Genomic DNA, 24,831 nt, shown 5'->3' on the forward strand with positions numbered 1-24,831 from the left:
AATTGCTTCACTAGCACCATTGGTGTAAAACAGGGTTGCCCCCTATCACCGACTCTTTTTGGATCTACATTAATGAGATCACTGATTTTATTGCTCGTAAGGGAGGCAACGGAGTAGCCATTGGGGGTACACAAGTTAGTCTCTTACTCTACGCAGATGACATCGTCTTGCTCTCGGAGTCTAAACACGACCTACAAAAGCATCTTAATGCCCTAGATGAATTTTGCACGCAACGAGGACTGGTAGTGAATCTAACGAAAACGAAAGTCCTTACCTTTCATATCTCATCTCGAGTGAGGAGTAAATGTCACCTAATCCTCTCTCATAAACCAGTTGAGGTAGTTCGATCATATGTATATCTGGGAGTCCCTTTTATTTCTCATTTAGGTAAATTCTCAATGACCGAGGCAGCCAAAGATAGGCTAACGAGAGGGTATGCATCCCTATCACTCTTAGAGAGACAATTCCACCACGCATACTTTCAAGAGCCACGGACTAAGGGATGGCTCTTTGACTCATTAGTGAGCCCTTCCCTCATGTATGCATCAATAGTATGGGCTGACGCGAAATATGCAGAATATTACTCGACCACAGCCGAGTCTCAGATTGTGTCGTTTAGAATCGAAACACCGAGAATGGGAATGGAGGGTAAATACACGTTGTCGTAGTGTAATTCGGACACTACGTGAAAATTACATTTTTGTCCCTTTGGATGGAGCCGGATAAAGAAGGCCTTTCGGTAAGGACCGAAACCGGTAAGGAGACCCGGCAAGAGCCGGATGAAGAAGGCCGGTGAGACCGGATGAAGAGACATATTTGTAAATAGCAAAAAGTATAAAAATATATATTACATGCATAGGGCAAGATTCAAACCTTGTACCTCCATGATAATAATGTTAAGCCTTACCACTATACTAACATATTATGAATTTTAAAGTTATACTAAACTTTATCCCATGTAAACCTTCTAGATATGCATGGTACAAAAAGTTATTCATGCATACACACTCGAGTTAAAAAGAAAAAAAGATGGGATAGAAAGCTAATCATGCACATGCAGTGTGCATGAAAACTAAAGTTAGGAAAAGCATGATGCTTGCATGGGATAAACTTAGACTCTTCCAACAATATATAAGGAAGAGAAGAAGATGTATAGTGGTTGTTGATTATTTTACAAGGGTTCATTAATATAATATATTAGTGGGATTCACGAATTTGCTAACTATTTTTCTCTCTTAATCTAAGTACTCACTAATATACTATACTCGTGGGATTCACGAGTTTTTCATATCTTTCTTTCTTACAACATATTTCATATTCTTCATTGCCTTCGAATTTTCTTTTCTCCTAGTCCAAAACCTCAGTGGTTCCCACCCGACTCACGCAAACAATCCGGCGCCGAAAGGCACGACACAAGTGGTGAACCCGACGTGAACACGGGTGGCAAGGAGATGGAAAATTAACCGGAGGCTAACAACATGATGATGATGTTCGAGCGGATGCTTCAAGAACAACGTGCAATGTCGGAGATAGCGGCGGCAGTAGAGTGGCTCGTGCAACAGATCGGGCAATTCAACGGAAAGGACGTATCACGCTATCTTCGGGACTACAAGGCGGAAATGATACGGTGCGAGATTTCAGAAGGACTGCAAGTGACATCCTTCAACCAGGTAGCTACCGACGGGCTTCAAGCAAGTATCCACGGGCTAAGACAACAAAATCCGACGTGGGAAGCGTTTGAAGAGGCACTAAAGACCACGTTCACTATCCAGGACTCCTCCAAGGCAACGCGGAGAGGATTCGAGGATTGGGTGGAAACACCGGACAAGGGGATGAAGCTCCTCGATGTGTTTTCGGCATTCGAAAGTCGGTTCGGGAGGTTGTCTGCGAGAGATCAAGCTATCCTCACACCAGACAAAGTTATCATGTTCTTACGAGCCGTAGACGTCCGGGACCGGAAGGATCTTGGAGTGCTTCTAGAGGACACGACTACCGAGAGTGGCCTCACCGAAACATGGGAAAGCGTGCGGGATATCGTCGTGCGATACACAAAGAGGGGGCAATGGCTTGCCAACGAAGACAAGAGGGTTTCAGAACCGATTCTGAAACCGAGATCCGGATCAGAAGACCATCAACCGCAGGCTTGGGAGACTAGGACCGAGAAGGGAATCGACGCAACTACGGTGGAGCAGTTGCTAAAGGAGATGGAGAATCTGAAAATCGTGATGGTGAAGAAAACGGAAGACCGTCCTACAAGTTCAAAGTACATGAACCGTCGATGCATATGGTGTGATAGCACCGAACATGATCGGAGAGATTGCGACGAGCACAAGGAGGCGTTACGACATGATCTTATCTACTACGAGGGAAATCGGATTCATTCGATGGATTCTCGGAAGCCACTCCGACCGAACTTCCGAAGAGGCGGCATGAAGAAGGTCCTAGAGGAGGAGATCGCGGCGAAAGACAATTATGCGACAACCGCGGGAATACGTGTGGGGGAGTCATCTGCAGCAAAGGTGTCTTTTTGGCCGAAAGTGTTAGAAATTTCGAAGAAAGCCGACCATGATGAAATCCAAAGCGCCGCAGAATGTATCCGGGAAGCTACGGTATGGGAGTGTCCCGTAGATAAGAATAGTGTACATGCGCTATGTCAATTGCATGAAGTGTATGTGGATGAAAAACGACGGCGCACGGATGATGCGGTCGGACCATCAAAGACACCGGAAAGCTGGAACTCTGGAGGGAAGGCAAAAGAAAAGACGATTCCGGCATTCAAGCTTGCCTCGGACATTGAACAACAAACGGATGTGAAAAAGGTGTTCGAAGAGAGAATTCTCGATAGTCGGGTAGAATTTTCGCTTCGGGAATTACTCAGAATAGCGAAGGAGTTCCACGATCTTCTTGTGGATCTCATGAAGAGAAAAAGACAAAGTACGGAGGAAAATGCGCCTATGGTGAATGCAAATACCGTTCTGATGAATGACACCGAAGTGGAGGACGAGATTCCGAATTCCCACTATACAAAGCCACACTGGGCGTGTGCAACTACTGAGACTCCGGTCTGAATCGACAACATCAAAGAGCCCGTGCTAGCATTGATTGATCATGGATCGGAGATCAATTTGATGTCTAAGGAGTTCTACCGAAAGGGGAAGTGGCCTATAAACACTAACCATGGATGGAAGATCCGGGCAGCCATTAAAGCAACGGAATGTCTATTTGCGGCTTGTCTGGATGTGAGGGTGAAGATCAGGGATGTTGAGATCGACCAAAATTTCTTTGTACAAGACGAGGTTTCACATTCCGTGATCCTCGGGCAACCATTTATCATGGCATCACGAATGGAGATGAAGGTGCTCGATAGAAAGCACGAATTCGGAGCCAAGGCGGAGGGAAATCCGTCCAATTCCTAACTGTGCCGGCAAATCATGAAAGGAACAAGAGAGAGCTCTTGTTCCAAACAAGGATGGATTTTTAGAGCGGATTGTTGCGGAGTGGGGAAGTGATAGTCCGAGAAGCCCTGATACCCCAAACAGGAAGAAAACTCTCGGAGCAAAACAAGTATGAATCGGTCCGGATGGGGCATCTACGTACATGGCCGTAACCAGAGGAATGAAGAAAGAATACCGAAAAGTAGAGGATAAGTTGCCGTCGGCATCAATAATAAAAGAAGACGAAGAAATCATGGGGGTGGTCGAGGAAGTGTCCTATGGGAACACGCTACAACGGCTTGAAGAGCTTGTGGAGGATAAAAGCCAAGGAGACCAGGTAGTCCCGGTGGAATCGGTGGAGATGTACGAGATCATTGCAAAAATGGGGCCGGATGCGCTTCGCAAAGAAGAAGCAATGGTAAGTACGAAATACAAGACAGTGGAGAAGAAAGTGAAACCGGCCACGGGACCATTACCAGCCGATAGAGAGCGAAGGAAGAAAGAAGTCTCAGGAGATCCGACACTTCGGAAGTCTGTGGATATCGGACATGCCTTCACGGATGAGACCCGGAAGAAAATTTGGATCGGTGGAGGTGGTTTCCTTTTACAAAATGAAGAAGAACGATTCCGTGGGATGTTGGAACAACATGGGAAAGCATTTGCATTCACACCGAAGGAGATAGGGTGCGTTGATCCGAAGATAGTGGAGTCGATGGTGATCTTCACAATTGACCATGTGTCGTGGAACCTGAAGCCGATTCCGGTGCCGCGGGTGCATATTCCCAAAATCATCGACTTGCTCAAGGAGAAGGTGGCGATGGGGTTTCTAGAGTCATCAAACGCTCCATACTCAAATCGATGGTTTACGGTTCCGAAGAAGAATGGATCACTCCGATTTATCCACGACTTGCAACCAGTGAACAAGGTCACGATCCGGAACTCCGAAGTCGGTCCGATAGTAGACGAATTTGCGGAAGCATTTGTCGGTCGTGTGATATACTCCATCGGAGACCTATACTCGGGGTATGACCAATTCCAACTAGCCGTGGAGAGCCGAGACATCACTACCATGCGGACACCGATAGGATTAGTCCGGATGTGTACGCTACCACAAGGCGCAACGAACTCGGTCGCACATATGATGAATTCAATGAACACGGTGCTTCGAGACTGCATTCTGGAGATAACGATGTCGTTCCTAGATGACATTCCGATGAAAGGATGCACAATAGAAGAAAAAGATGAAACTATGGATGATGTGGGATGCCAAAAGTTCGTAGTCGACCATATTCGTGATTGCGAGAAAGTGCTTCGGAAGTTAGAAGATGTGCACCTAACACTTTCCAGTGAAAAATCGGCATTCGGGCAAGAAGAAATATTGGTAGTTGGACATCTATGTGGGCCCTACGGCCGAAGACCGTCACCAACCAAGATCGATGCGATTCAAGCTATGAAAGAAGTATGCGAGTCACAATCCGAAGTTTGAAGGTTTCTTGGAGCATGTGCATTCTATCACATATGGATTCCGCACTATGCACATATTGCGGACCCACTTTATCACTTGTTGCGGAAGGGTAAGAAGTTCGAATGGAAACCGGAGCATACCAAAGCCATGAAGAAGCTCAAGAAATCACTACGGAGGGCAAAAGCACTAAAGAAGCCAAACTATGACTGAACATCATAGTAACGGTTGACACAAGTCCAACCGGAATCGGATGGGTCATCAATCAAGCTGACTCGGATGGTTCGCGATATCCGATCCGATTCGGAGCAAAGGTTCTCAACGAAAGGCAACGCGGATATGCACAAGTCAAAAGAGAATTATGGGGAGTCATGTCGGCAATCAAATCGGATCGAGATTATTTGATCGGAGCCGAAGTAGTGATCGAAACGGATTGTCTTCCGATACTCGGGATGATGCGGTGTGACACAATACCGGATGTGGCTATGCTAAGGTGGATTGCATATGTTAAGTCACTTAATCTGGAGGTACGACACATCTCCGGAAAAGACAACACGGTAGCGGATATGCTATCAAGGGCACGGTTCGGAGATGACATAACCGAATCCGATAATGAAGAAGTTTCCGAAGTCTACTTTGCTTTGGAGCACATATGTCGGGTGAACGTAATCCAAGAATTCAGGGAAGAAGAATACGAGGGAGAAAGCTTGTTGATCGGGAAAATGCTACAAGAAATAGAGGAATCATCGAACAATAAAGAGAAGAGAGCTGAGATCCGAAGGAAGAAGAGGCAAGTCCAAAAGTTCTTCTTGAAAAATGGATTAATATGGAGGGAGCCGGGAAGAACTACTAGCGGTCCGGATACGACAACTAGAGGGAAGACCGGAAGACATAGCAGAAGCAATACGCCGAGAACAAGAAGCACGATTCCGGAATAAAAGCCAGTTCAACACAAAGCACCGACTACGACCACGGAAGATTGAAGAAGGAGATTGGGTGATTGTCTACGACAATAGTTTGGATCATCAACATACAACTATGCGGAAGTTCGCGAAAAGGTGGTTCGGGCCATACGAGGTTCAGAAAGTTTTCGACAACGGAACTTACCAACTATGCGAGTTGGATGCAACAGTACTACGAGTGCCTATAGCGAGGAAGCGGGTGAAGATTTTCAAGAAGCAAACTGACAAAGAACCTTATGTAAGCTTAGACAAGACCGACAACGAGGAGCAATCGGACAAAGATTGCGGTGATGCAGAAAGTGAAGAAAGTGGTCTTCAATTGATAATCAACATACGGGAAGAATCGGAGAGTGCTACGGATGAAGAGGAACAACGAGCATCGGGAACTTCGGCACATACCGGAGGATGTGCGGGTTTGGAGGGGGCGAGTGTCGTAGTGTAATTCGCACACTACGTGAAAATTACATTTTTGTCCCTCCGGATGGAGCCGGATAAAGAAGGCCTTTCGGTAAGGACCGAAACCGGTAAGGGGACCCGGCAAGAGCCGGATGAAGAAGGCCGGTGAGACCAGATGAAGAGACATATTTGTAAATAGCAGAAAGTATAAAAATATATATTACATGCATAGGGCAAGATTCAAACCTTGTACCTCCATGTTAATAATGTTAAGCATTACCACTATACTAACATATTATGAATTTTAAAGTTATAAACTAAACTTTATCCCATGTACTGTCATGAACACATGACCATTATGGCGTCACCCGGACTTGAACCTCGAACCTTGTAATTCATACTTGAAAACCTCAACCATTAAGATAGCTTATTGTTATATGAAACAATAAAAGCTACTTCTTGTATTACATTGATTATTGTAAAAACTCTAGATTATTCTAGAATGTTCTAGAATGTCCTAGAGCATTCTAGGTCTAGAACATTCTAGAACATTCTAGAAATCTCTAAGCTATTCTATAGGAACCTATCAATAAGCGCATACATGTATTCTCAAATCAATTCGAATCAACACCAGTCTTTAGCTCTCATTACATATCTTGTATCCATTCTCTTTCTTTCTCTTTCTTTCTCTATCTTATACATCCATTCTTCTCTATCCTTCTTCCATCACTCTATCTTTTATCCTTGGTTCTGACAGTTTGATTCGAATTCTCTCACTCTCTCTCTCTCTCTTATCCTCCTTTGTAACCATCCTGAAACCATGGCTGCCATTAACTCAGAAGAATATCTCACCCTTGTTGCAGAAATGGAGAACCTTAAATCCAAGTTCGCATCTCTTGAAGTAGAGAATCAACGTCTACTTGGGGATCTACAAAAGGTTACTATAGAGAAGCAACAACAATAAGAGGAGTTCACGCGACGAGTGCAACAGTTAGAGTCGACAATCGTCGTGTTACAACAACAAAGGGTTGAAGGTCAGGGACTTATCAAGGAGCCCAAAATTAGCCTCCCAGCTAAATTTGATGGATCAAGGGCGCATTTCCGAGGTTTTTTGAATCAAGTACGGTTGGTGATTCAAATGCATCCCGCACGTTATCCAACAGATGCATCACGAGTCGGGCTAGTGGGCACTTTATTGACTGGCATAGCGTTGTCGTGGTTTGCTCCATTGCTAGAGACCAATTCTCCTCTACTGAATAATTTCGAGGAATTTATCAAGGAATTTAAGGCTTGTTTCGGAGATACTGATGGGGCGAGAACAGCTATCAACAAGATTCGTACACTTTGTCAAGGTGATCAACCAGCTTCAACATATGCTGCCAATTTCCGTCTCATCGCAAGCGATATTCCTTGGGATGAACAAGCCCTAATGGAGCAATTCCGTTCAGGCCTTCGTAGTGATGTCAAAGACTTACTTCTTACCTTCCCCGAGGATCCAAGGTCACTTACAGAAGCTATTAGTCGAGCAATACGGTGTGATAATCGCCTTTTTGAGCGTCGATGTGAGCGACAACAACAAATAACAAGATCTAGATTCACACCAACTTATGCATCAGTAACGGCGCAATCATCCCCAAGGCAAATGTATAGCCCTGCTCCAACTCCAAGGCAAACACGTAGTCCAATCCCAATGGATAGTCCTACACCCATGGAGATCGATATGACTCAACGACGAGGACCGTTGTCAAACGAAGAGAAGCAACGTCGTCGAGCAAACCATCTGTGCTTATATTGTGGAGGTCCAGGACATATAGCCATTCATTGCTCCCGTAGGCCGAGACGTCAGGTAAATCAAATTCACTATGACAATAAAAATGAGTCCAACATTTTAGAAGTAGTTAGTGAATCTAATATTATGAATAATCCACCCTTGTCCAATAAATTTGAAGTCCTAAGCCAATTAGAAGAGGAGTCAAACGAATAAGTCCGGCCAAAATAGGAGCCATTTGGTTGGACAACCCTAGATATGTACAACCTAGTGTGGGTTCCATTTCTTCCAAGCATGTTAGTAGAGTCTTCTCAGCCCTAGTACAAGTTAGGACACCCAGTTATCAACTTCAAGTCCAAGCCCTCTTAGATACTGGAGCCAATTCTTGTTTCATGGATAGAGATTTTGCCCAAAAACACCAAATATCCTTGCATACACTTCCTTGTCCAGTTTCCGTAGTAGTGATTGATGGACGCCCCATAGCTTCCGGGAAGATATTTGAAGAGTCTGAGCCAATACACATACTCTTGGGTGATTTAGGATGTGTAGTTTCCTTTAACATAATCCGTAGTCTTGAGCATCCAATTGTCCTCGGTTTGCCATGGTTCGAGCTACATAACCCTAGAATCGATTGGAGGAAGCGAGAAATTAGGTGCCCTTTAGCAGAAAATATCATTGTCAAGGATCGAACTCGGGATTATCCTCCCAAAGTATATAGTTCTACCGATGCACCATATCCTTCTCATCAAATTTCAGCCATCACATTGCAACAATTGCACCAAGTGGGAGGCAAGGAGGACCTTTTCTTATTTGCAGTATCAGTGACACCTTCTAGTGTCACTCAAGGGAATTCAGACATCCAAATTCCCAAAAAATATCAAGACTATGCTGATGTTTTCGACAAAGTCAAAGCTAGTGTTCTTCCAAAGCATCGGCCGTACGACTGTCCTATTGATCTCCAACCAGGAAAAGAGCCTCCGTGGGGTCCAATTTACAATTTATCACCCACTGAGCTTGAGGTTCTTCGAGAATACATCGAGGAAAATCTTGCACATGGGTTTATTCGACATTCAAAGTCTCCAGCTGGTGCTCCTATCATTTTTGTGAAGAAAAAGGACGGCTCCCTTCGTTTGGTCGTGGACTATCGAGGCTTAAATAAAGTCACCATAAGGAATAGGTATGCTTTACCTTTAATCTCCAATCTCTTAGAACGCATTGGTGGGGCAAAGCATTTTACCAAAATTGATCTAAGGGGTGCATATAATCTTGTTCGAATTCGGCCGGGAGATGAGTGGAAAACAGCATTTCGTACTCGGTATGGTCATTTCGAGTATACAGTCATGCCTTTCGGGCTCACAAATGCACCTGCCGTATTCCAACATATGGCAAATGACATCTTCCGGGATTTCTTGGATATTTTTCTAATCATCTACCTAGATGATCTATTGATTGACTCTAAAACACAGGGGGAGCATGATATACATGTGCGGCAAGTACTTGAACGCCTAAGGAAGTATGGTCTTTACGCCAAACTTGAGAAATGCAGTTTTGATTGCAAACAAGTCGAATTTTTGGGATACACTATTTCATCCCAGGGTGTTTTCATGGACCCGGCAAAAGTCCAAACAATATTGGAATGGAAACCCCCATGCTCAGTTCGGGATGTCTAGTGTTTCCTCGGATTTGCGAACTTCTATCGCAAATTCATACATAATTATTCAAGCATTGTGTTGCCCCTTACTCAACTCACCAAGAAAAATCAAGCATTTTTTTGGAGTATCGAAGCGGACAAGGCTTTTACGCAGCTAAAAGAGGCATTCACATCAGCACCCATCCTAGCACATATTGATCCTGAAAAGCCATTTACTATTGAGGCGGATGCATCAGACTTTGCATTGGGGAGTATCCTATCACAACCAGGCGAGGACGGGCAGATACATCCAGTCGCATTTCACTCGAGAAAGTTTACTGTTTCGGAGATCAACTATGAGGTGCATGACAAGGAGTTACTAGCTGTGGTCGACTCATTCGAGCAATGGCGTCATTTTCTAGAAGGATCACCTCATCAGATTATCATTTATAGTGATCACAAAAATCTCACATATTTTCAAACAGCTCGAGTATTAAATAGATGACAAGCTCGGTGGGCCCAATTTCTAACGCGTTTCGATTTCAAGATCATTTTTCGCCCCGGAAAACAACAAGGGAAAGCAGATGCTCTGTCTCGGCGTTCGTATCTAGCACTTCGACCTGGAGATCCGGCCTTTGACAATCAAAAGCAAACTCTCCTCGGGCCATCAAAGCTACAGGTAACAACAATTTATGCCACACCACTTGATTCTACCCTTCTTGACACTATTCGGCAACAACTTCATTCGGATGATTTTGCTAAGGATGTCTTAGCCCACTGTGGTTCAAGTCGTCCATCTTGCTCCACATTGCCAGGGTCATCTCAACATTATCAGGACTTCAAGTGGCAAGATGGTTTACTCTTCTACAAGAATCTCCTTTACGTCCCTGACGGATCACCCCGACTTCAAGTGTTGGAACATTGTCATGATGCCCCCATGGCTGGACATTTTGGTATTTCCAAGACCATTGAGCTGGTGAAACGTTCGTTTTGGTGGCCTCACTTGCAAAAATTTGTCGAAGATTATGTTCGCACTTGTGACACCTGCTGTCGCGCCAAAATACCCCGGCATCACCCTTATGGCTTACTACAACCATTACCCCCTCCCAACAAGCCATGGCAGTCTATTTCTATGGATTTCATTACGGATCTGCCACCTTCCAAAGGCTTTGATACTATTTTAACAGTAGTGGATCGGTTCACCAAGATGGCACATTTTGTACCATGTGTAAAGACCATCAATAGTGAAGAAACTGCAGATCTCATTATGCGTGAAGTGTTTCGCCATCATGGTCTCCCGAATGATATTATTAGCGATCGAGGTCCTCAATTTATCTCACACTTTTGGAAGCACCTATGGGCAGGCCTCAAAATCTCTTGCAAACTCTCTTCGGCTTATCATCCACAAACTGACGGACAAACAGAGCGCACAAATCAGACGCTCGAGCAATATCTTCGATGTTTCATTAGTTATCAACAAGATGATTGGAGTAAAATTTTACATCTTGCTGAGTTTGCATACAACAACACGATCCACTCTTCTACCAAAGTTACACCTTTCTTTCCCTACACCGGCAACCACCCTCGATGGTGTATACTGGATCTTCCCGAGGTGTCACGAAACCCTAGTGCGGCGCATCACCTCCACCGACTACAACAAATCCAGTTCGAGTTATCGTCACATCTTCAAAAAGCGCAAGCACACCATAAGACCAATGCCGATCGACATCGTCTTAAGTCTCCGTTTAAGGTTGGTGACCATGTCTGGTTGCTTCGTCGTCACATCAAGACTACCCGACCGTGTGCTAAGCTTGACTATCAACGATTAGGTCCTTTTGTCATCACGGCGCAGATTAATGATGCAACATTTCGTCTTAACCTTCCTGCACATATGCAGCTTCACCCTGTCTTTCATAGCTCTCTTTTGGAACCTTGCCACACCTCTTTAATTCCTGATCGTGTCGTGCCACCACCGCCTTCTGTACAACTTGTGGATGGCCCCGAATACGAGGTAGCTGCTATTCTCGATTCTAATATTGTGCGCAATAAGCTTTATTATCTAGTTGATTGGCTTGGTTATCCTCCGAGTGATCGCACTTGGGAACCCATCGATAACGTTTGTAATGCTGAAGCTCTGGTCAACGACTTCCATCATCACTATCCAAACAAGCCCGGCCCAACAATGTTAACGCCGACTTCCACTCGGCGTTCTCGAAGGAGGGATAGTGTCATGAACACATGACCATTATGGCGTCACCCGGACTTGAACCTCGAACCTTGTAATTCATACTTGAAAACCTCAACCATTAAGATAGCTTATTGTTATATGAAACAATAAAAGCTACTTCTTGTATTACATTGATTATTGTAAAAACTCTAGATTATTCTAGAATGTTCTAGAATGTCCTAGAGCATTCTAGGTCTAGAACATTCTAGAACATTCTAGAAATCTCTAAGCTATTCTATAGGAACCTATAAATAAGCGCATACATGTATTCTCAAATCAATTCGAATCAACACCAGTCTTTAGCTCTCATTACATATCTTGTATCCATTCTCTTTCTTTCTCTATCTTATACATCCATTCTTCTCTATCCTTCTTCCATCACTCTATCTTTTATCCTTGGTTCTGACATGTACACATTCTAGATATGCATGGTACAAAAAGTTATTCATGCATACACACTCGAGTTAAAAAGAAAAAAAGATGGGATAGAAAGCTAATTATGCACATGCAGTGTGCATTAAAACTAAAGTTAGGAAAAGCATGATGCTTGCATGGTATAAACTTAGACTCTTCCAACACTATATAAGGAAGAGAAGAAGATGTATAGTGGTTGTTGATTATTTTACAAGGGTTCATTAATATAATATATTCGTGGGATTCACGAATTTGCTAACTATTTTTCTCTCTTAATCTGAGTACTCACTAATATACTATACTCGTGGGATTCACAAGTTTTTCATATCTTTCTTTCTTACAACATATTTCATATTCTTCATTGCCTTCGAATTTTCTTTTCTCCTAGTCCAAAACCTCAGTGGTTCCCACCCGACTCACGCAAACGATCCGGCACCGAAAGGCACAACAACGTGGAAAACCTTAAGAGGGAAAAACCACGGGCGCCCACAGACTCCAAACTAGCACTATGTCAAAAGAATACAACAGGGGGGGCACAGAGGCAACGACCTCATGCTCAGTTCACTCTCTTCCCTGGCAGCGGTTACAACAAAGAATCGCTCTGTATCTCTCTCTCTCTCTCTCTCTCTCTATACAACAGTTACGACAACAACACAGAGAATAACCAACGTACATAAGTGTTTGCCCTAGGTCATATTTATGCTAATATGACATTAGGACTATTTACAAATATAGCCCCAATGGGCTCTCAGAAACATATTTAGCTATATGTCCCTTCATCCGGTGAGAGGTTCTCATCGGGCCTGCATCATCCGGTTCTCACCGGGTCTTCCTTGCCAGGTACTCATATCCCATCCGGAGGAACCGAAATCCTAACATGGGCTCCAGGTCTACCATCTTTCATGTGGACGCAATTAGAGAGACCTTTGGTGACGAAGCAAATCGACAGTACAACATGACATTATTAGAGCAGAGTTCAATTTGCCCCCGATGTTAGTAGAAGCACTTTTCCAAGTGGTAGTTTTTATTCATTAAAAACATAGCCAACCACAAGATAAGATATCCTGTCAAGCTTTTGAGGCATCCCGATCCCTATATGCATCCGGAGACACTAGCTCTTGGTATAGCACCATAGTGTGTTGGTTACTTGCAAATGGTATAGACATTAATAACCTACCTCCCCTTAAGTGCAACCATTGGACTGATCAAACTCATGAAGACTGTAATAAAGTAATACACCAAGAAATATGGTAAATTTACACCCGATATAAATAGATCACCCTACGAGAGTCGCTCCCATCTAAAATGGTGTACTATAAGGAACACTTCTTGCACTACTCTAAGTTAGGTTTTATTACATGACCAAAATATCTAGATACATTCTTATCAAATGCACTAAGGGTGACCATTGGACAACTTAAGATATCATCTCACCAACTTGAGATTGAGAATGGTCATGCTAATAGAGTCCCTAGAGAGGAAAGGCTATGTAGGTTATGTCACATAGAGACAAAGGATGAGTATCACTTTACATGCAAGTGTCCAACTTATACCGAGATAAGGGTGAAATACCAAGACATACTAGGACCCTCTCCCACCCTCTCCAAACTATTAGATACCCCAGATATAAAGAGACTAGGTAGGTATATCTTAGAGCTAAAACAACATAGGGAGAATAAATTACAAAGTGTTAACCATACCCCTTTTAATATTCAACAACATGTAACTAGTGTAATTTTTCAAGAACAAGGGGAGACAATGAATGTGGACACATCTACACCACTCGGCCTCTTTCTTGATGAAGTAGAAATGCAATGAACAACCAAATGCCCTCAGATGTTGGGCGTCAAAGTTCCTCGACGTGGAGTAGAAACAATTAAGAAGATAAGGGAGTGTGAGCTACGCCGCCTAAAAACTATGGTTGGGATACCTTTTACATTGGGACCACGGGCCACATCCACATCGAAACCCTTTGACCTCCTACTTCTTTTCGAGAGACTTGGATAGAAATGAAACTAGGCCTCATATAAAGCCATTTCCTTACAGAACATGTTTTTTACTGAAACTGTTTAGCTTAAGCTCTATTTTTTCTTTTTTCTTTTTTCTTTTTTCTTTTTTCTTTTTTCTTTTTCCGATGAACAAGTAAATACCCCATTTTTGTTGTAAACCAATTGTCTCATGGGCCAATTTTGGTCTTAGAAGACGTTAATCTCTCTCTCTCTCTCTCTCTCTCTCTCTCTCTCATCACAACAAGATGAGTGAACAACTAGACACGGTTTTTAAAGGAGTGAACCATTGTCCCATCATCTAAGGAGTGAACCATTGTCCCATTATCTCTTACGTACATCATTAACATTCATAGATTAGGCAAATCATTGCTTCACTATACAATAAGACGGAGTTTTAAAACATTTTGATATGATGAGAAGCTAAGAACAAATTATAAGGGGAGAAAAAAGTAGTTCATCAAAACTAGGGAAATATATGTGCACATATCCAATGAACTTGTATCCCCAATTAGTCTCCTTCACAGCTCAAAATTAATTAGATACAAGGTCATCTATGGATTATAAACATTGTGCGCATTCATATGAAATACGCTAAAAATCAATCTAGTGTTCGAGAAAAGGTGTACAAATAATAGCATTATTATGCTGAATGCATTAAATAGAGGGATTGTGGATCGAACCACATAATAGCATCATCTGTTGATCAAACTTCAAACACTACAAACAATATTGTGCATCCTTACTAAGCATATCGGGCATACATTATTCTTTCTTTTCTTTTTAACTAGAGGCAATCTCTCATATTCTAACACCATGAATGTCCGAACAGGCACATTACAAATAAAAGTTGAATTGATCATTCCTCACAAACAAGTTAGATTAGGTGAAACACAGCATTGTTTTTAATGCCATAATCAAGAATGAGATACCAACTCAATGAGCCAAATATCAGCTCAAATTCCGATCCAAAATTTTCTCCTCTCTAGCTCTCTTCTTACATTTTCAATGAAGCCTTGTATAGAGAGTCCCATAAACCCACCTCCCCCTTTCAATGAAGCCGTGTTTTATTTGGTATAGAGGTCATTATCTCCCACTACCTCTACCTCTTCTTACTCCCCCTCTTCCTCTTCCTCCTCTTCCTTCTCCACTCACTCCTCTTCCACCTCTACCTCCACCTCCTCTTCCTCTCCCTCCCCCTCCCCCTCCCCCTCCCCTTGACATTTCCATCCTCTCTCCTCTATCCCCTCCCCTTCCAATTCCCCTTCCTCCTCTATCTTGTCTATCTCCAACACCCCTTCCCCTTCCCCTTCCTCTTCCCCCTTCCCTTCTCTCTCCTCTATCTCCACCTTCCCATCCTCTCTCACCCCTTGTTGTTTGCATTTCCCCTGCCCTCCCCCTTCCCATTCCCATTCTCATTCCCCCTCTTCCTCTTCCTCCCCTACCCCCTCTTCCTCTTCCACTTCCACCTCCACCTCCACCTCTTATATTATCATCATCGTCGTCTGATGAATCAAAACTACCTCTAGTACCCCTACCCCTACCCCTACCCCTACCTCTACTTCTAGTGTTCATGCCACCATCCCTTCCAAAACTACCCCTGCCCAAATCTTCCTCATCATCGGAAATATCGGCAGCGTCCTCATCATCACTATCATCCCAATTTTTGAAGGCCTTCCTACGCTTACCCGATTTCCACTTTGATGCACCCCCATGTGGTTCATCATCATCATCATCACTAAATCCATTTTCAAAATTTTCAAGTTCTGCTTCCATGTCATTGTCGTCGTCATCGTCATCTTCTTCTTCTACAGGGAACGTCTTGCTTTTAACACCACGGCTTGGCTTTCCATATTCCTTCCTTGTCTTGTTAGCATATTTATCATCTAAGTCTTTGTCATCAAAGCGACTGGCTGATTCTTTCTTGATGGCATTACGCCAAGGTACGTGACCTTTCAATCCAATTCCTCTCTGAGATGCTTTAAGAGACTTCGAAGGAGCATCGTCATCACCATCAGGGTAATCATGTTGGAAAGTAACATCAGCATTTTCTTCCAAATCATCATCTGAATCATCCAAGATGTTTCTACTTAGGTTTGGTTTCCATTCTTGGTACGAATTTCTACTTCGGTTTTCTCCCATGTCAGGTAAAGAAGATGGTGTATTTCTAGAAGAACCCCAACTTCCATCAGATCCTGCAGATGCCTTCTTCAGCCCCCAACGTTCATCACTTCTACTCTGGTTATTCCATGAGGCACCACATTCTCGGCATTGCTTGTTTCTCTTAAAATTCCTAAATTTGCACCTACATCATCCAAATAGGAGGGTTTCATTCAAGTATCAATATAACAAATAAGTCTCCCAGATATTAAGATAAAGATCAGTACATTTATTTCACATTTCTTAATTGCTACTACCCTGTTTTAAGTGGAAAACTGGGCATTCAAACATACTCTCTTTATACAGCTACCTACTTGGACTGGAAAAAGAAAATAAATAAACCGTCTAGACATACTCTTTTTTACTAGAACTGTGCAACTTTCAGTAAAAAAAATACGAAAAAAGCGCCAAATGAAAAGAAATAAACCATCTTAGCATACTCTTTCTTATAAAAACTGTCCAACTTTAAGTGGAAATAATAAGAACAAGAGCCATCGAAACATACTTTGGACACCTCCAATCTCCTGGCTCGAGCTCTTCTTCTTCTTCTTCTTCTTCTTTTTCTTGAACTTCAGTATTGCTAGGCCGGCTTGCCGAGCATTTACGGCAATCATTATTCTTGCGGAAGTTGAGGAACTGACATCTATTTAACGATATCACATGTAATGTTAAACTTCCATACTTCTAGCTTATCTTTAACAGCACAAATTCATGTAGACATACTCAGGGCACTTCCAATCACCAGGCATCATCATGTTTTGACTTCCATTAGCATCAGCATATGGTGCCTTGGTACCACATTCCCGACATTCATGATTCTTCGAAAAATTCAAAAAATTGCACCTACACACAACATCAAAAGTGGCATTCATATATCGAAAAATGCAAATTCTCTAAAACGTCAAGGGTTACAAGAGGATTACCCCGGACACATCCAATCACCAGGTCTACGATTCAGATTCTGGTTATCAATTTCATCTTTTTCAGACACTTTTAGCTTCATTGCCATTTGTGGCTTCGTTGGCGGTAAACCTGGTGCTTTTGGATAAGCACTAACCTTAACGATTTCATCTAAGAGATGGCAGACAGACTTAATCACTCCAATAGGATATGATACTTGTGACTCTGCTATAGGGGATGCATTCAGGGCAAATGCATAAAGGACCCTTGTTACATCAAGTGTTTCGGATTTTAAATCAGCAGTTGGCACATCAAATGCTCTCGTACAAAACGTCTTCAGTTTGCACTGTTGACAAACCTGGAATCAAATGTATTGAGAAACAATGAGACTTTCTTTTTTTCCTTTTAGGATAAAGGTTTTCTAGATAAATAATTTTTTAAATATACCTCATCTTCTGAAACTTCACACATCACTCTAAGTCTCTTGCTAGCATTCACGACTTTTCTATCAGTAACAGGACATCCAACATTCACAACTGTCTTGATGTGCTTTTGGGTCAGAAACCTGCAAACAATGAAATAGTTATAATATGATGACTACAACACTCGAAAAAATAGTTATAATATGCTACAAACAAAAAGGATTCTTTTATTTCTATACAAGTACAAGCTCTTCTACACCATTTATAAGATGCAGGTATGGACAGTACAAAAATAGTTACACTATAGGATTCTGTATGTAATCATATACAAAAACTAAGAATGTGCGAAAGTAACTCAGTTGTTACTTTTCATAATAAACATCCCTTTAACTTATATCCAAATTCTTCTATTAGTTAACCTCTCCCATACTAAGCATGTAATTGAAATGAAGTGCACTATTGCCTCCTTTTCATGCTTTGTATCCTTCATTTGCTTTAATACATGGTTCAGTCATCTTCAGGTGATAGAAAATATGAGAAGCATCTGTAGTATGAGTCATCTATATCATGTACTAAACGGACAACTTTCATCCATAACAGATACCACGTGGATCCACGTTTGCATAACTTATGCACAGAAATTCGACCGCAAGAAAGGAACATATCTCATATATAGCGCTACCTATAGCAACAAAAAAGATTATTCTTCGACCTTTTCCGATCACCTTATAATGTCATCACGCTCTCGACTGAATTCCAAAATGGCATGTTTCATGTATGAAGATGATTGGAAACGAAGGTATCCTTCACCTTCCAAGTCAGATTCGAGTTCAGGAACATCTTTAAAGTAGTTCTTATCTTTCAACACATCAAAAAAAGCATTCCACTCCTTCCATGGATGCTTGGAAGATGATTGAATTACTCCATTGGCTGGCTCATTGGGCATCAATGGGAGCTTGGGGAGACTCCAGGTGACATCATCATTAGCACCATTGTTAAAAACTTGGACTGGAACTGAACCTTTACCAATAGCAACATTTTCTATGGTTTGGCCACTTTCTGATACCCAATCATCAGATTTATCATGTTTATTGTCCGATAACTTACCATCAAAAATTTCACTTTCATTCTTCTTTTCATCGGCATCATCAGTATCAGAAATTTCCATGTACATTTCTCCATCAGATGAGAAATCTTCTCCGAGCTCTTCAACAATATCATCATCGCTGTCCTCGTCATCGTCTTCATCATCATCATCATCATCATTTGTAAGATCATTTTCATCGATATCCTCTTGCTTGAAACCAGAGATAACTCTAGCTCTACTATCTCCTTTACTTCCATCACTTCTTTCATTTCTAGACTTTAAAACAGAGCCCAAATTCTGATCAGTAACACTATCACTTCTGCCTTCCTTACCATCTTTCTTATTTCTCTTATCTACTTTCTCTGGATTCAAGGCATCAGAAGCAGGGGCATTTGCCTCTACTACTTTTCTCTCTTTCTGAATCCTTCTGACCTGCGATTCTCCTCCGTAAGCTTTAATGGAGAGCTTGGAATTGCTTCCAACTGTCTGCAGTTTCGCACGAGCAAGTACAGAGGAAGCAACATAGGAGTTACTAGCGCAGAGGAAATGGCGAGTCGAGTATGGAGAAGGGGATGGTGAAGAGAGAAGAAGGAGAGCCCTGCTAGCCCTGATGCATCTGTACTGAGCTAACAGGAGCTGTGAAGAAGAAGAAGCCATGGATGGGTGTGGTCTGGTCAGGAAAGCAGAGACTGGGAACCAAACAAACTGTAGAGGTGTGAAACTCTTAAACCCTAGCTAAACCCTGAGGGCTGGATAAGGTGCTCTCCGATCACCATTCTTCACCATCACAATTTCTTTTCTTTAGTAACCCTAAACCTACCTAAACCCTAAATGAAGGATAAGAAGGTGTTCCTAAACCGGTATCCACTTCGGCCCCAGCCTTTCCCCAATGTTTGTTGTGTCTATCGCCTACGACACATTTTCTTCTCTTCGTACCCCTAGCTAAACCCTAAGTTCCAGATAAGGTGCTCTAGTAACCCCTCGTGGTTCACTCTCTATTGGCCTCAAGCCCTTCATCCGTGTTGTGTTTGTTGCCTACCGCACATGGTGTGTGAACTGCCCCCTAAACCGAGGATAGGTTCAGGTAAGAGATGTTAGAACCTTAGACGTATATATGCCTTCGAAAAAATTATGAAGCAAAGAAAAATACCAATAAATATATTCAAAAGGTTTCTCGCCAGAAATTTTTTAAATAAGAATAATATGAATACTTAAATCACAAGTTAAAAAGCATGCATGCCAAGTGGCTGGATGAAGATATTAGGATGGAATTCTTGAATTAATTTTGTCGCAAATGTTTTGATTTCGGTAGGAGAGTTGCTTTAAGCCAAAAGAATGTTGCATTCAACATGTGTTACTTTTATAGATTTATAAATGAAAGAAATTTGGAGATTACTTCTAATAGAGTTACAAAGTTTCGACATTACTTGTAGCTTGTAAAGAAGTTATAGAGTAAAGAAGAATAGGGTTATAGAGTTATAGAGTAAATAAGTTTTGACATTACTTGTTGACTTGCTACATTTGTTTATATATTGAACACTAGGCATTTTTATACCTAGTCAACAAGACACATGCTATGGGGCGAATTTTAAGGTGGGTGTTGAGAATCAAACTCAACTTCCCTACTATGGGAACACACCTTAGGAAAAGTCAAGGGTGTGAACACCCCACTACTTTATATCATAACTAGTATGTCATAGAAGTTAGTCCTATGACACATAGTTACTCGGTAGTTAAGTCTCCACCTCCTTCCCAAGAGGTAGTTGTAGTGAGAGAACATCGAGAGAAGGTGACTACATAAGCACCTTCCCCTCTTCTTTGTAACAAGTTGATTGCTTATTCTCTTGTTAATACAGTTTTATCATTTTCAATATACCTTGTGCTCTCTCTCTCTCTCTCTCTCTCTCTCTCTCTCTCTCTCATACACACACACACCTCTTCCGCTACACAGAGTCACACCTAATTCTTTACATGGTATTAGAGTGATTGGTAGCTTGATCCAAGTCCATCTGCGTGTGTTGTGCTTACACCGACGTTCACGAAGAATCGGTTGATCGTTGTAGCAGCAACCCTGCACAATTCGTATCACAAAGAAGAAGAAGTCACAAGTTGACCATCAGGAACACTCTGATGGGCAACTCTCTCCCCAGCAAAAAGCTAGACAGAAGCAACTTTGCATCTTGGGAGTACAAGGTGCACCAATACCTTGTCGGCTAAGGCTATTGGAGTTATATCAAGGGAACACATGAAACGTAACCCAACCCAACACATGCTGACTACCCAACATGGGAGTAAGCGGCAAGCCGTGTGTTGTACTGCCTTGCATCATGCATTCATGATCACATGCTCGGCTACATTCGAGAGGCCAAAATGTTGAAGGAGGCATGGGGGAAACTCAAAAAGATATTCGTGGCCAACACAACCATATGAAAAAATCAACTCCGTCAAGAGTTACATAGTATCCAATAGAGGGATATGTCAATCAACAACTGCACCTTGAAGATCAAGGAGTTGTGCAACTCCCTCGAGTCGACCATTGTCAACATTGATAACGATGAAATGGTGCAAATATGCATCGTGGCCTTGCACCTCGGTTTGGCGCAATAAAGTCGATCATCCTTGCAAGGGAGATTCCTCCCTCCTTCGATCTCTAGTTGATGCTACTAGTCGAAGAAAATCACGTCCAAACAAGGACCAATGCTCAAGAAGGACACATGCTCTATTCGAACTCGGATGGAGGAAGGGGACAATGTCGTGGAAGAAGAGGTTGATTCGACCAAGGCCGACACAACCAAGGGTAGTCCCATGAGCACAACTTCTACTGTCAACAAGACATCTCAAACACGTGAGGATCATCTAGAAGAAGAGGGAGCAATCATGTCGGATCTAGCCGACAAAACAACTTCGTCCAGTGCGAATATTGTGGCAAATTCGGCCACTATGAGGCAATGTGTCGGAAGAACAAAAGTGAGCAGGCCACTTACCAACTTCACTTCAAATTTCGACTACCACAAACATGGCGGAATGTTTGTGATGCAGAATAGAGCGAATTCTATGATGGCTTCCAGCCCAACCAACACCTTCAACTCAGAAGACGTATGGTTTGTCAATTCAGGTGCTTCGAACCATATGACATCTCACCAAGAATGGTTTCGAGACCTAAGAGAACCGAAACAACTCAACTATGTTGAAATTGGGAATGACACAATTCACCCCGTTCAACATGTCAATGTTAAGATTGGACCGTAAATATATGAGAAAGATAGACTAAAATGCACAACGTGGAAACAGAAAAACAGCAAATCAACAGAGAATAAACAATACGTAGGTTTTGCATCAAAACCCTAAACAAGGGAAAACCACGGCCAACAGATCTTCACTATGAGCAGAGGTACAGAAAGGAAAAACTGATTGCAAATATCTGCAAATCAGAGAATATCTACTTACAGTTTTGGCTAGTTCCACTAAACTATGCCTCTCTCTCACGTAGTCTCACGTCTCTTCCTACTCTCTGCTATAGAAGCTCTATATACATTATTACACAATAAGTTTGCCCTAGCTATTCCTATTTATAGGAGCGAAATATTATTATTATCATATACATAATAATAATAATAATTAATTGGCCCGATTTGTCAGTCTTGTCTTTGACCATCCGATCGGCCCGACTTGTCGGCCTTCTCTTCGACATGGAGCATCCATCCAATGTAGTTGACTCTCTATCTCCTTCAAACCAGTCGACCACCCAGTCGACTCGCTAATCGATCTGGTCGACCATCCTATATTCGGCTTATCGATTCGATTGCCACATTCTTCCTTGATTTCGACTGTCAACTTCTCCCTTGATTTTGACTGTCGACCTCTCCCTTGACTTTGATTGTCAACTTCTCCCATAGGAGAGATAAATCCTTAACAAACTCCCCCTTCACTCCTATGGGCAAAGTCGGGTAGTCCTGTCTTCTGTCGACAAACTTTGAATCTGTCCATAGGTAGTGGTTTCGTAAGCATGTTGGATCCATTATCATCAGTATGGATCTTCACAAGGGTAAACTCTCCCTCATCCACCTTCTCTCGTAACCAGTGATACATTCTCTGTATGTGCTTGGTCTGAGAGTGATATGCAGCTTTCTTGGCTAGATGTGTGGCACTATGACTATCACAATGGAGCAAGAATTCTCCTTGCTTCATTCTTAGTTCACTGAGAAAACTCCTCATTCATATCAACTCCTTACCAATCTCTACAACAACCATATATTTTACCTCTGTAGTTGACAAAGCCACAGTCTTCTGCAGTCTTGACTACCACGACACTGCTCCCCTTGCATAGGTCATCACATAACCTAATGTGGATCGGCTTGAGTTTACATCCCCCGACATGTCTGAATTGGTAAAACCTTCGAGCATAGGTTTTCCAAAACCATACCTAAGGCACACCCTTGAGGTGCCTTTCAAGTTCTTGAGTATCCACTTTACTACTGCCCAATGTTCTTGACCCATATTACTCATATATCGGCTCACCGTTCTGACTACAAATGTTATGTTTGGTCTTATACAGACCATAACATACATTAAACTACCAATGATTGAGGCATATGGTACTTTCCTCATCTCGGCCATGTCCTTCTCCCTTTTTGGACATTGCCTAGCATTCAACTTGCAATTAGTCGGCAACGTAGACCCGATTGGTTTTGCTTCTGACATGTTGAATCTTTCCAAGATCTTTGTTACATACTTCTATTATGACAACAATAGCACATTCTTAGTTCTGTCACGAACTATGTGCATCCCCAATATTTTCTTTGCTAGTCCAAGATCTTTCATGGCAAACGACTTGCCTATCACTTTCTTCAAGCTCACTATCTTCCTGATATCTTGTCTAACCACTAACATGTCATCAACACATTGCAAGAGAATCAAGAAGTCGTCTTTATCATACCTTTTGACAAACACATAGTGATCAGTTCTAGCATGAAGGATTCAAACTTCTTGTACCATTGGCGTGGAGCTTGTTTTAGACCATACAAGCTTTTCTTTAGTTGACACACCAGATTCTCTTTTTGTTTCTCCACAAAGCCTTCGGGTTGTTGCATATAGATCTCTTCGTCTAATTCCCCATGCAAGAATGATGTCTTGATATCCAACTGCTCTATCTCCATATTCTTACTGGCAACAATACCTAACATTGTTCGAATGGATGTCATCTTTACGACTGGTGCAAAGATCTCATCAAAATCGACCCCTTTCTTCTACTGAAATCCCTTTACTAGAATTCGGGCCTTATATCTGGGTGAGTTGCCATCTTTCCCATTTTTCAACTTGAAGACCCATTTGTTTCTCAGGGCTCTCTTACCTTTTGAACACGTTCACGTTCACAAGTGGAAGGATCGTGCATTCAATTTATAGATTCCTTTTATAATCTTGAGATTTTAGACAATTTTCAAAAACTTGATAAACCAATATCACATGTTTTAAATAACATGTAAAATTTGCTAATTTTTTGAGATTTAACAAGTTTCAAAATGATAATTTCTAAAATTGAATAGTTTTTCAGTAAATGTTTAAATGTTGATGGTTTGCAGATATGAAATGTAGTTAACTTAAAGAAAATCACAATGGTTAACTCAAGGCACAAGTTAAGATTAATGGTTTCACCATCTTGATGAGATTAAGATTACATCTTTTGTTAGACTTGAAAATGTTTTAAGTATAAGAGGTAACATTGCAATCCTTAATGTTATTATCTATAAATTTTGTGCTCATTAACATCCATAAATTCACAAATCAAGAAATGTAGACAATATTCATAAACAATTTTGATAAATCCACAACTCCTAAAATGTAGATGATATTCATAAACTGTCAAAACTGTGAAACTTTAGATGTGAACATTAATATATCAATTTGAACATATCACACAGTTATCAAGGTATCTACAATGTTATCCTCTTCTTCCTTTTGAGAAT

The 24,831-nt window shown here is 41.9% G+C and overlaps 1 protein-coding gene across 1 annotated transcript in view; it reads right to left on the reverse strand.

The window, feature by feature from the left end:
• The window catches only part of LOC147864083 (uncharacterized), a 38,790-nt gene extending 19,208 nt beyond the window's left edge, over window positions 1-19,582 (reverse strand). Inside the window, exons 1-6 of the mRNA XM_087319268.1 lie at window positions 18,507-19,582; window positions 17,807-17,924; window positions 17,383-17,717; window positions 17,183-17,302; window positions 16,965-17,102; window positions 15,769-16,604 (exon numbers count right to left, since the gene is read on the reverse strand). Of these exons, the coding sequence (XP_087175394.1) occupies window positions 15,769-16,604; window positions 16,965-17,102; window positions 17,183-17,302; window positions 17,383-17,717; window positions 17,807-17,924; window positions 18,507-19,525 (2,566 nt within the window). The 5' untranslated portion in view covers window positions 19,526-19,582. The remainder of the gene's footprint in view (window positions 1-15,768; window positions 16,605-16,964; window positions 17,103-17,182; window positions 17,303-17,382; window positions 17,718-17,806; window positions 17,925-18,506) is intronic.
• Window positions 19,583-24,831: the final 5,249 nt, after the last annotated feature.

The sequence above is a fragment of the Azolla caroliniana genome, unplaced genomic scaffold (genome assembly GCF_043228905.1).
Source record: "Azolla caroliniana isolate FFs.n. ecotype wild unplaced genomic scaffold, voAzoCaro1.0.p SCAF_5, whole genome shotgun sequence".
Lineage (NCBI taxonomy): Eukaryota > Viridiplantae > Streptophyta > Polypodiopsida > Salviniales > Salviniaceae > Azolla > Azolla caroliniana.